This window comes from Danio rerio, chromosome 5 (assembly GCF_049306965.1).
Source record: "Danio rerio strain Tuebingen ecotype United States chromosome 5, GRCz12tu, whole genome shotgun sequence".
Lineage (NCBI taxonomy): Eukaryota > Metazoa > Chordata > Actinopteri > Cypriniformes > Danionidae > Danio > Danio rerio.
Genome location: NC_133180.1, coordinates 33,522,035 through 33,535,928, shown reverse-complemented (window position 1 = coordinate 33,535,928; position 13,894 = coordinate 33,522,035). Strand labels below are relative to the sequence as shown.

The following is a 13,894-nucleotide window of genomic DNA, read 5'->3' as shown; positions in this document are numbered from 1 at the left end:
ATTACTTAATTGCTCTCCTCACCTCTGCATAAGCCTCTATCAGGGTCTCCCTCGGCCCCTAGGTGGCAGCGCAGTCCTTTAATGTGGTCGCAGGGTTCAGTAGGGCTGCAGTCCTGGTTAAACTGTCTGGCACAGACCCGACAGCAGCCACAGTGGTCCAAAACCGAGCTGATACCTGGAGGACACGAGGGGGGAGTGGAAGGACAAGAACATTTCAGCGGACATCCTCCCTGCACCTGAGGACACACACGAGAACGAGAGGTTAGTCAACCTATATAAACTATATGTACCGGTGCCAGAATACACTTCCCTATGTGATATTTTCCCTCATTTACGCCATAAATCCAGCGATAATGAGCTGCTTTCACATAGGAATGTACGAAAAAAGCGTTTAAAATGCCATAATTTTGCAATGAAGCAGATGATTTATTACAGTAGTTGTAAATTCATGCTGCCTCTCTGTATGGCAGACAACATTTATGAAAAGTACTGGGTCTGTGAGCCAAAACCTGTCACAAATCAGGCACCACAGTGGATTCAATGCCCTGTCACTCCTTTTTCTGCAATTAGTAATCTATAACACTGTATGTATGTACACACACAACACAATATTTTAGATGCTTTTATTAGCAAACACAGACATTGTTTATAAGCAGCTTTTGCACTTTTATATTTAAACCTAAAGTTTTCTCCTTCTTCAAATTATTTAACATTAGATGTAAAATCCTAGATTATAAACATTATTTTTGGTAATATGCAAATATATTATTAAAGAGAGCTTGAATGTCATATAAAATGATAGAATAACGTACATTTAGATTAGACCACACAAAAACTCACCTCTGCAGTGGCCCATGACAGCAGCACCAGTGTGAAGAAATGTCCTTGCCTTAATATGATCCTCAGAGGAGACATGGTGTTATCCAAAAAATTGTTAAGAGGCCGTCAGAAAGTGTCTTCTGGTTTAGACCTGGTTCTGGATCTGTCAATTCACAAGGGCTTCAGCAAATTACACTCGAGTTTTTCTCTTTAGGTTATGAATGGCTAAATGCAAAAAACTGCAAAGCTGTGTGCTGCTGGATTCCCTCAGTGACTGCCAGTTTTATAGACAGCGGTGCACAGCCCCTTATGACATCACACACACACACAGATCTGACAGGCTACTTTAGACATACTCACAAAGGAAAAGTAATAAAGTTAAAATATTATAGTTTACATCAGAGTATTAGATTTTTATTCTAAATGGATTTTCTAAAAATCAAGTAAAATAAACACAATTACTAATTTTAAAGGAACACAGTTTATAAATATTTTTCTAAATGTAAATTTATAGGAAGCACACAATGAGCAATTTATGTCTGGTTAGACTCCAAAAATGGCTTAAATACCCATGCAAACTGTGTTGTTCTGTTGTCATAAGCAAAATCTTGAATTTCAGTGTTATTAAATGGGACAGCCTCTTGAGATGAACCATCTTATTTTCGAAGGGGTCCCTAAGAGATACATAAATCAAACAGAGTACAAAACATCATAACAAACTTACATACAGCTTAATAAAACAAACAAACAAGCAGCACGCTTCACCTAAACCCACAATCTAAACCTGTGAGCAAACAAAAACATATAATCAAAAGTACAAACAATTGGACATACAAATAAATAATAAGCCTTTAAAATGGAATTAAAATTAATAACATCAAGATTAAAAATAATCTTAAAGTATCGATTTATTTGGTTAGCAAAATTTATTAGAGACATAAGAGAAAATGATCAAAATAAAGCCTTTTTATCATTAAAAAAAACAAGAACAATGACAAAAAAATGCTTAATTTAAACTGAAAATATTTAATAAACTCATAATTTTGTTCAGTTTCTCAAAAAAAAAAAAACTTAATTTCTCAAGTTTGCTTCTGATTTTGGCAAATGTAGTCATTTAGTATGCTACGATGTTTGGAATCAGAAATGCTGAGGAATATATTCATCAGCATGCTTAATGAAACACCTTAAGGTTGTAAATTTATCATTTCAGCTCCAATTTTAAAGGGATAGTTCAAGTTCTCACCCTCTAATGGTTTCAAACCTGCTGTACATATAATAAGATATTTTGAGGAATGGTGGAAACTAGTAGCCATTTGCTCTTTAACACTGACGATTTCAGTAGTAGGAAGTCAAAGGCTGCTGGTTTCAAAATGTATTGCAAATATTTTCTTTTGTATTAAACAGAAGAAAGTTACACAAACTGCTCTGGATCAAGTAAAGGGAGAGTAATTAATGACAGAGATTTTCAGTTCTCTTTAAGACCTGGGACTGTGTTATTGTTCATTTAAACCTTTTCAAGACACACATAAACCTTCTATATAGCTTTTGTGCATTTTATTTTGAATTAATGATTGTTAAAGATTGTTTACCACCTCTAGACAGACAATAAGAAAAACGAAAGCTGGAAAAACTGCTGGAAATATTAAAAGTTGTCCAGGCAAAGTAGTCAGGGCTGTTATGAAACTCAGGAAAGGTATCTAATTCTGATTCCATGGACCACCCCCCTCTACACACACACACACACACACACACACGCACTCTTTCAGCGTTCTTGCAGACGACACAGACAGTATGTCAGACGATTCTCGCTCTCACCGAGACATCACACACACATGGCACATAGCTGCCCGCTCCCTCAGTGACGTGTGCTTCCTCTCACAAAATCTGAGCAAGGCAGAAGGAGAGGAAAATCATCTTTACGAAAGAGTAGGCGGTGTGGAAATATCACTGTTTGGATCTTTTCATTCATGCCTTTGAGGAAGGTGTCAGAAGAGCAGCTGGAATGACATTCCCCTGATGATGCGCTAGCTGTGACATCGAGAGGGTCGGAGGTCAAGGCTGACAGACATTAGTCAGGGCATATGCAGCAAATGACTGTAATGACGGATTACAGAGTCATGCAGCATGAATTTAAACAAGCTGGTTGAGAACAGGTGGATTTTAGTTGGGGTGCATGTTGTCAGGACGTATTTGTAGGGCCATGACGTGGGTGCTTGAACTTTAGGTGCAGAGTTCAGGAAGGAAGCTGAAACTTTCATTTACTTTTTATTTCTATACATCTCAGTTACACTAAAAAATATCTGTTTCATATTTTGTGTTTTGCATTTATTTTCTGTTTATTTACAGCTATGAATTGAATTATGGGATCTCTTATCTCTATTTTGATGTTAACTATTCAACAGTGCAGTTTAACAAAGTGACTTTTAGTGACATTTTAGTACTTTGTATACATACTTTACTTTAGAACTTTATACTGTATAAGAAATACTATACTAGGAAATTAAATTTGTAAAAAAACAGAAAAAGTACTGGCAGATTATTTCCCTGTTTTGTATTGTAATGTACAACACCAACCCTGGCAATAAATTACTTTAAACTATTAAAAATGTCAATAATGGTTTTTTTTTATGTATAAAGGCAAAAGTTCTTGGAGAAATTATCAAGGTCCCACAATGACGTTAATAATAACATAAAAAATGAAAATCTGATCTTTACGCATATTTTTTAGTGTAGATTGTGTATTTAAAGTATTCATTTATGTGTTTTATAAATGAATTTCACAATTTTAACTGTGAAAACTAGACTGAAGCAATTTAAATTGACTAGAGCTTCATCTACACTCACCGGCCACTTTATTAGGTACACCTTACTAGTACTGGGTACTTTTGCCTCAGAACTGCCTTAATCCTTCGTGGCATAGATTCTACAAGGTACTGTAAATATTCCCCAGAGATTTTGGTCCAAATTGACCAATATAGCGTCACGTAGTTGCTGCAGATTTGTTGGCTGCACATCCATGATGGGAATCTCCTGTTCCACCACATTCTAAAGGTGCTTTATTGGATTGAGGTCTGGTGACTGTGGAGGCTATTTGAGTACAGTGAACTCATTGTCATAGTCAAGAAACCAGTCTGAGATGATTCACGCTTTATGACATGGTGTGTTAAACTGCTGTAAGTAGTCATCAGAATATGTGTACTGTGTGTACATAAAGGGATGGACATGGTCAGCATGCTCAGTTGATACTAATGGGGTAAAAGTATGTCAAAACAAATTTTCCCCACACCATTACACCACCAGCCTGAACAGGTGTTACAAGGCAGGATGGATCCAGGCTTTCATGTTGTTATTCTGACGCTACCAACTGAATGTCGCTGCAGAAATCGAGACTCATCAGACCAGTCAACATTTTTTCCAATCTTCTATTGTCCAATTTTGGTGAGCCTGTGCAAATTGTAGCCTTAGTTTCCTGTTTTTAGCAGACTGGAGTGGAACCTGATGTCTTCTGCTGCTGTAGCCCTTCTACCTTAAGGTTCAACATGTTGTGCGTTCAGAGATGCTCTTCTGCATACTTCGGTTGTAACTTATTTACAATGCTTATTTGAGTTACTGTTGCCTTTCTACCAGCTCAGACCATTTTCCTCTGACCTCTAGCATCAATAAGGCATTTGCGCCCACAGAACTGCTGCTCACTGGCTATTTTCTCTTTTTCAGACCATTCTCTGTAAACTCTAGAGATGGTTGTGCATGAAAATCCCAGTAGATCAGCAATTTCTGAAATACTCAGACCAGCCCTTCTGGCACCAACAACCATGCCACATTAAAAGTCACTTAAATTACCTTTATTCCGCATCCTGATGCTTGGTTTGAACTGCAGCAGATCATCTTGACCATGTCTACATGCCTAAATGCATTGAGTTGGTGCCATGTGATTGGCTGATTAGAAATTTGCATTAACGAGCAGTTGAATATGTCTGCCTAATAAAGTGGCCAGTGAGTGTATGTTAAGCTGCATTGACACAATAAACATTCTAAAAAGTGTTATAGAAATAAAGCTGAATTGAATTGAAGTGAACATTTTAAGAAAGTCACAAGCATAATTATAATGTCATCTCCTTAATGTGTATTTCATTACCATTGCTTTATTAACGTTTTTTTGTCTCTCAATGTTTGATCCAACATATATCTTTGATCCAAAGTCATACTAAAACATTTTACTTAAGTTAACTTAGGAATTAATTAAAATGAAATATTTTTGCATAAAGAGTAAATCCATGAAAACATGGGATACATTTTGTGTCAGCACAAAATTTTAGACCAGCAAATGACACTCTGGTGATATAACAACAGAACATGGATCCCAGATTACCCTATTTGGTCCCTACATGTACTTCTCACTTTATCAGACAAAACATATGCCCATACTGAAAGCTGAAAGAAGCAAACATAAATATAAAAGCTTAAACCTTTGTGTGTTGACTCTGCCGAAGCAATGTGTGGAACGTCAGCATTGCATTGCCATTGAATCAGTCAAGTGAGGGAATCAGCAGCTCTGTACATTAGCTGGAGAGGCATCTCAAAACTGCACACAGCGGCAAATCCGTGGGTACGTATTTGTCTTAAAATAGAAGCAAAAAGCAATAGAAGATAAACCAACCAACACTATGGCAACCCTCACTCAACAAAACAATGGAAACTACATGTGCTGAAACCCAAACAATTATGAAAACGTCACTGAAAAAAATCTAATGACAAGCTTTTATACTCAAGGTTTTTAATGTGGAAAAAGCACTGAGATCTTAAAAAACAAATACACACATCATATTTCATCCAAATCTAAAAACACTAATAATGTCAACTGATTTTCATCTCCACAGTTAAGCTATTTCCCCCCTCAAATTTTGAGTGCAATGGAAAATAGTCTTTGTTTAACCCTTGTGAATTGTTCAACTTGACTACCCTTTCGTTATATGTTGGGGGCTGTTTTTGCACCATTGACTTCTATTATAATGACATTTTTGATTGCAAAGCTATTGCAGCATACAATCATGCATTCTTGGTCGTTTGTTCTAGGTAGTTTTCCCTGTTGGGAAGAGCTAAAAGTTGTCATTTTACTGTTTATCATCAGTTGGCAAAATTAACCCTTTAGATAGGCTTGTGCAAAAAAAGTTTGTGGCTTTTATATGGAGGATAAGAGCATGTGATAGTGTGTGTGCATAAAGACACTTACTATGTTTACTATGTTGTGAGAGCTGAGGGCCTTGCTTTGATTTTCTTAGACATATCGAGATAATAAGCAAAGGTCTCTTTCTCACACATGCACACACTATACTTCGTAGAAAAGCCAGAAACTATGCTTTTTTTGCATCATGATGATCAACAGTAAAAATCACAAACTGTACCTCTTCCTAACAGGGAGGACCAGCAACAATCAATAATGCATGATTATATCCTGTCAAGGCTTTGCAATCAAGAAATGTCATTACAATGAAAGTCAATAGGGCAAAAAACAGCTACCTACGTAATGAAAGGGTAGTCAATTTACCCAGAGTGTATTGTTGAATTTTTTTTTTTTTTAATTTTCAAAGCATTTTCCCAAACTATATATCAAAATAGAATTTGTCATTAAAAACCATTATACTAGCTGAAAACACAGAGAAAGTTGTGGCCAAATTAACACTCAAAATCGCCCCATAGTGGATAAAAACATCCCCAACAGGACACAAAGGTTCATTTCTGTAACATAAAAAAATGATTGCACTGCCTTTATTTGAAATACACACACAAAAAAGGATATTAATCTTTTAGAACAGAAACATAATTATTTATAGTATGTTCTCAATATTTTAGGACTGTATGATTAGAATCAATATTTACAATTTACTATGTAAACCGTCTTCATAGCATAATACTATAAATATGTATTAATGGTCAAATTTTAGATTTTAGTCTTAAAGGGATAGTTGGAAAATTCTGCCATCATTTACTTATAATTGTTCTGAACCTGTTAGAGTATATTTCATGAAAAAAACATCCATTGACCTCCAGAGTTTATGTGTTCCTACTTTGGATGTTGATAGCTGTTTTTTTCCAGCATTCTTCAGACTGCTTTTTTTTTTTGTGATGATCAACAGAAGAAAGAAATTCCTGAAAGTTTAGATCCACTTGAGTAAATGATGAGGACATTTTTATTTCTGGGTGAACTGTCCCTTTAACTGCTATTTAAGAACATTAAATACATACAAGACTAACTATGCACTGTTTAACTACCACTGCTTGTGTGTTTGACATATTGTTTAAAAGTAAGGGCAGGGTTATGGTTAGTGTTAGGGGTATATTTAGGTTTACGCTGTAAGGCTTTGAGTCACAGTAGGGATAATAGTAACAGTGTACCTACATTACAATGTTAACTGAAATTCTGCCAGAAGTTTGCAATCTGATATCCTACATTGCTTATACATCACAAATAATGTCTCGCCAACAAACCCTACTGTTGAGCAGACAAACATCAGTGGATTTGAGCTTGAAAATTGTGAAAAGTTTCTCATATGGGTTAGGGTTGTACAATATTGAAAAAATCTGACCCTGTGATATTTAGTTTTTCTGTGATATACAGTTGAAGTCAGAATTATTATTACCCCTTAAATTTTTGCTTTTTTAAAAAAATATTTCCCAAATTATGTTTAACAGAGCAAGGAAATTTTCACAGTATGCCTGATAATATTTTTTCTTCTGGAGAAAGTCTTATTTGTTTTATTTCGGCTAGAATAAAAGCAGTTTTTAATTTTTTAAAAAACATTTTAAGGACAAAATTATTACCTCTTTAAGCTTTTTTTTCGATAGTCTACAGAACAAACCATCCTTATACAATAACTTGGCTAATTACCCTAACCTGCCTAATTAACCTAATTAACCTAGTTAAGCCTTTAAATGTCACTTTAGGCCGTATAGAAGTGTCTTATAAAATATTATTTACTGTCATCATGGCCAAGATAAAATAAATCAGTTATAAGAAATGAGTAATTAAAACTATTATTATATTATTAGAAATGTGTTGAAAAATTCTATTCTCCATTAAACAGAAATTGGGGTAAAAATAAAAAGTGCGGCTGATAATTCACGAAGGGTAGTAATTCTGACTTTAACTGTACAATGCAATATTAAAACAAGAACATTAATTCAACAGATCATTCCTTTAGATTGATTGGGGTGGACTTGAAAGGATCTTAATCATGTATAAAAAAACAATAAACAAATTGCAACCAAAAATAATTACAATAGAGCAACGTAAAATGTAAAATAAACAGTGCTATATGTTTTTCTGTAGAGTCAAAATGAATTCAGGTACAAAATAATGCTGAATAATGCAGTGTGAAATGACACATAAAGTCTTCATTGGATTAACTCAGTAAAATTAGCGTTCATTAAAGTTACAAATGTACTTTTATTTGTGCCCTAATGCTTTTAACTCTCCTAAAATGCCTTTAAAACACATGCAAATGATAAAGTTTCACTCTGTTATGGTTATACTTTGCAAAGATTCCACAAATCTCATTTATTCTCAACTGTTGTGCTGATCAAAAATCAACCATTTTGAGGGATGTAAACAAAAACAATGGTCCCAACGTATTTCCTGTTTTACAATTTTAATTTCTATAGCTTCTGAGAGTCCAAAATGAGCCACATATTGATAAATAATGTTATGACAGCTGTTTTAACATTAACTTATGATTGAATTACCTCTTGATACAGTTATGAAATAGTTTGATAACAAGCAGGTAATGTTCATGGGCCAATGATATGACCATGTTGAAGTAGTCTATAATCTGTGACTGATTTGGGCACGCACACATACACTGAAATGATATATTGTGCAGCCTTAATACACGTTAAATGCAAGTGCTTTTAATGTAAACACAAAGCATACATAATAACATAATACATAATTATATGGGGGAAAATGGTGGCCTAGTGGTTAGCACTGTTGCCACACAGCAAGAAGGTCACTGGTTCGAGCCTCGGCTGGGTCAGTTGGCATTTCTGTGTGGAGTTTGCATGTTCTCCCCATGTTGGCGTTGGTTTCCTCTGGGTACTTCGGTTTCCCCCTCAATTCAAAGACATACACTGCAGGTGAATTGAATAAACTGAGCTGGCCAGAGTGTATGTGTGTGATTGTGTGTGTATGGGTGTTTCCCAGTACTGGGTTGTAGCTGAAAGGGCATCCGCTGTGTAAAACATATGCTGGATAAGTTGGCGGTTCAATCCGCTGTGGCGATCCCTGATGAATAAAGGGACTAAGCTTTAATAATAATATTATTAAAATTAATAATAATTATAGCGTATCAAATGGTGAAGTGTATATATAATAGTAGCTAAGAGATTTTTATTTTATTTAAACAAATGTGACCTTGATAACTCATCAGGAGACTTATTCAGTTTCCACTTATTAAGTGACTAAAAGCTGCATCTGCTAAATGTGTGAGTGAGAAACTGCTGGGAACTGAAGCCTATTTGTTTTGCTTTGCTGTTTAATGCAGCATCGTCTTCAAAAACTCTTCCTGGAAATAATTCCCTACACGCAAACGAGATGGAAAAAAAATAAACCACAAGTGCCAATATTAACTCCACAAATATGTATCTTTCTCCTCTATAGGTCCACGTTTCAGCACAAACTTGCCTTGTATCAATAACACCTCTTTTATGATATTGTTCAGAGGGCAACTAAAAAATGCCACTTTCAGGCCAACATAATCAAACAGACGGTTCACCCCTTGATGTGTTAAAAAAACCGGCTGTGTTCAAAATGCTAGCATGAAATACCAGTCATGGTGAGAAACGCTGCTAGCGGATACCAGGGATGCCTCAGGGTTATTCACGGGACGGTTTGTAGGATTTGACGATTCGCTTAAGAATGCTCATAAATCACACAAGGGGAAATCGCTGAGCGGCGGATATGAATTATTTTTGTATTTTGGGTTACGGTAGCAGTGTTAGGTTTGTAAGAGTAGACTCAACAGGAACCATTTGTGTTTGTGTACATGTATGTGTGTGCACATTCTTGTCTGGATATTTGGAGATTCCTCCAGTTTCCACTCAGAGGTCAGTTTATTGAGGGTTGTCTAAGCGTATGCACATACACAAAATTTTCTCTCTCTCTCTCTGTGTGTGTGTGTGTGTGTGTGTGTGTTTGGTAACCTGCTTGTGATGGATAGAAAAGTTCAGGCTGCGTCTGACCCGACACTGGCCGGTCTGTTTTCAGGCTCTCTCTGACAGGCTCATGCATCATCACAGAGCTGCCTCTGTTTGTTTGCCTCTCATGAGCCCTGCGCCCAGTGTGTACAGAGCATCCCCACTTTTTCCACTGCCAGAGCTGTGCAAAAAGACATCCCTCAAATGACGTCTATTCCGAATGCTCCATTTCATTTCAAAACTGCCACATTGATCACAACATTTTTTGTGCCAAGCTGCATTTCTGGAGTCAAGCTGCCTTGAGTAACATATGAAAGCATCAAAGGTTATCTAATAAGTCAGATTATGTGCATCGAGTTCATTCACATTGCAAAATAAGATTAAAGTAATATTAACAATGAAGTCATATGGGGTGAGGAAACATTCTCACAAGTGAGAAATAATTGATGACTTGTTAGAAAATAATACATACCCAAGGTGGTGATGCGGCCATGATGTGAAGCCAGGTTATTGTCTTCAAATCACACTGCCAGGTCTTTTAGTTTTATTTTTTATTTTTTGGCAACTATTATATGGAACTGTAATTCGTTCAAGACAGATCTGGACTTCTTTAACTGCGTTTATAAGAAATTATTAAAATTTTGGCAGCTACTCAGAATCAAGCAATCAACAGCCCTGTAGTGTAAGCGTTATAAAATAGCATTGCTTTCAAGTACCGTGATAGAAATGTTAGGCTCTTTCAAGAAAAGTCTGTTAGAAATTTTTGTATTTACAATTTGCACATGCATGCCACCACAAAGTTGTAAATATGGCTGGAAAATTTGGGATTTTGCAGCCTTGAGGTCAACTATGCAAATTCAATCACATCAGGTAAACGGTTCAAGTTGAGGGGTTACCTTTACACCATTCACTACATACTTACTTTCCTCACAAATATTTATTCATTCATTTTCCTTCGGTTAAGTCTCTGATTTACCAGAGGTCGTCTCAGCGGAATGAACCACCAACTACTGCAACCGCATCTCACAAATATAGATATATATTTTGAGGTATTGTGTAGTAAGACGGCAGAAGGATTAGACTCCTGTACAGCTTTTAGTGGCCAAGAATCTCCTAAGAGGCCATCTGGCTGACATTTAAAGCAACCAGTCAGTTTGTTTTGTTGAGAATCTTGTTTAGGTGTGTTAATGGCTCTACAATTGCAGACCAGCATGCCGTTGGTTATATTTAGTCAACAAGGGACTACATTTTTTTTGACACATTTTTGAAGTAGATGAAAAAAATCTAAAGACAATATTTTTTTTAATTGTTTTTGAACAATTTTGATTTATTTTGATCCCCTATTTTGAAGCCCTCTATGTACATTTCTGGAGAGCGCCAAATACGTCCCAGGAGCTACATTTTTTGCAGGTTCCATTCACGAGTGCCATTCACTCTTGCTGTTCTTGCATAAATCCACCAGAAGCCACTGTCGACTGACTGACTAACTGACTGACCCACCCTCCTCCTTCCCTAAACCCAACCAATAAGGTTTCAAAAGCACTAATTGACCCACCCACTGACTTCCCTTAACCCAACAGAAAATTTTTAAAAATTCGATCCAGAAAAAGAAAAGCCCTCGCCTGGTTTTTACCATGTTTTTAGATTTTACCACATTGTCACCCTGTTATTTAATTGTTTTTTTTTTAGCTTGTATTTTTGTCTTACCTGCTTTCTGGAACTGTTCTTCACCTTGACTTGAACCCCGTCATTGTGGTCAACTCTGCTTTGCATCTCAAGTCCACCGACATACAGTACATGGTGAGCTACTGGACAAACTGGTAACAGCAGGTAAGCTGTCCATACAGAGGTAAGCGGTCAGCTGTTAGCATGTAAAAGAACGGCATCACACCGCCCTGTAGCGTTCGATTTAGGCCGAAAAGCAGCCATACATACTTTCGGCAACATAATTCGCGATCTTTAGAAATGTATATAGGGCTACATTTTTAGAATGAGCCTATGTTACCCTCATTAGTTGAATTGCACAATTATCTTAAAGTAATCAGCTAAATTGGATCGTTGAATTTAATATTTGCAAATAAAACACTGTTAAGTAAAAAAAAACAAGTTTTGACAAGTTTTTTTTTTAAAGAAAATGATTCTGTTCATATAGGCAGCATTTATTAAATACAAAAATGTGTTAAATATTTATACAATTTTAAATAACTGCTTTTTATTGTGTGTAGTTTCAAATGAAATTATCATTATTAGTCATTATTGCTTTTATTACTATTACATCAATAAAAATGATATTAATAGTAATAATTAATATTAGAGTGATATCTGAATGATCATGAGGTCATGAGAATAAATGATTAAATTGAATGATAAACTACTTTTGAACAGTTATTTTATAGTGCAATAACATTTTACTATTTGTTCTGTATTTTTATTAAAATAAATGCAGCCTTGGTAAGGAGGATACACTCATTTGAAACATTTAAAAATCCTACTGATCCTAAACTTTTGACCAGTAGTGTACATGAAAAAAGCTCTGATGCATCTTTTATGTTTGTAGAAGAATTTAAGTTAAAAAAAAACAGTACACCACTCTTTGCTCCAGCCAAGTGGACATCATTTTGAACATATAAGCATGTGCTGCCATTTAAGTTGAAAGTGCAAGGTCTCTAGTGTCATCAAGTAATAGGGCAAATTTGAAAACCGTTATTTGCTGACATATATCATTGTAATCACAAACACACTGCAGAAAAATAATGATGCAGTATTGCATGGAAAAGTCAGACCGAATGGCGTAACTGACAAATTCAAATCAAGAATTCCAGAAAAACATCTTATATACCGAAAACAAGTGTGCTATATCTGAAAGCTGTCGTGTGGAGAAATATTTGTTTCATAACATATTTCCTGCATAACCACATAATATGCATCAGCTGTCCTGAAAAAGCTTGAGCTCACAGCTTGTTAGTTGCATTTGCAGCATGTGCCATGGCCCCTTAACCTCATAAATAGGTCATAAGTTCAAACAGGTGAAGACGGTGCTCTCCACAGGTGTGTTTCAATGAACTTCATTCAGACATTCACTTCTCATCACTCACGTGAACCTGTTATTCATTCAGTTTGAGTTGCTTCACTCTTTGGAAACGGAGGTGTTGACAGCTGCAGGGAGAGCAGAAGCGCCTCGAATGGCTCGAACCTTCAACAACACAACTGTCCTCTGTGAAAGACAAGATCTCCAGGTGTGCAGCAGATATGAGGTGTAATAGACGCATGGGTGAAGATGAGGGAAGATTAGAGGCGAGGCTGAGGTAACTGTTGATGGCAACTTGCAGGCAATGTTTTGATTCCCGCTCTTGGAAGCTGAAATATGTTGACTATGTTGTTATGACAGCGAGAAACTCGGACTGCATAACATTTTTCTCTGCGAAAAAAAGAAGAAGTGGGTCAATCAGTGTAATTAATAATGGAAAAATGTAAACAGCAAGGTTTTTTAATGTTGTTTTGCCCTGCGTGGTATTCGTCTTAGACTGATACCAAATCATGTTGATGAAGTGCTAAATATTGCAAAGTTTAACATTTAGCCATGATTCAAATATTCCCTTCCTTTTCCCAAAGATAAGTGTTGCTCGTTATGTTAAACCGTTATAAGTTGGATGAGTGTTTCTTGTATAACCATAAAGCAATGCAGATTAGGTAGTCTTTATTTGGTAAACACTTTGTATGCAGTTTATTCTATGCTATTTAGCTTATATAAAACTATGTGAAAAGTCCAATTAAATTGACAAAAGGGCTGTTTCCAATCATGATTGCACATGGAAAACTGACTCAGGGTGTATAAAAGAAAGCAGATTGTAACATTATTATAATAATAATAAACCAAATTGAAATT

At 35.9% G+C, this 13,894-nt stretch overlaps 1 protein-coding gene and 1 long non-coding RNA gene across 3 annotated transcripts in view; one reads left to right on the top strand and one right to left on the bottom strand.

The window, feature by feature from the left end:
• The window catches only part of ccn1l1 (cellular communication network factor 1, like 1), a 5,882-nt gene extending 4,778 nt beyond the window's left edge, over positions 1–1,104 (bottom strand). Inside the window, 2 exon segments of the mRNA NM_001017653.1 lie at positions 23–236; positions 841–1,104. Of these exon segments, the coding sequence (NP_001017653.1) occupies positions 23–236; positions 841–915 (289 nt within the window). The 5' untranslated portion in view covers positions 916–1,104.
• LOC141385837 (uncharacterized) lies at positions 92–13,894 on the top strand. 2 transcript variants are annotated; one of them, XR_012406920.1, is made up of 3 exons: positions 92–261; positions 11,698–11,838; positions 13,125–13,893. It is a non-coding gene; the product is annotated as an uncharacterized lncRNA (long non-coding RNA). The 2 variants fall into 2 exon arrangements; XR_012406919.1 differs by having other exon boundaries at positions 108–261; positions 11,698–11,857; positions 13,125–13,894.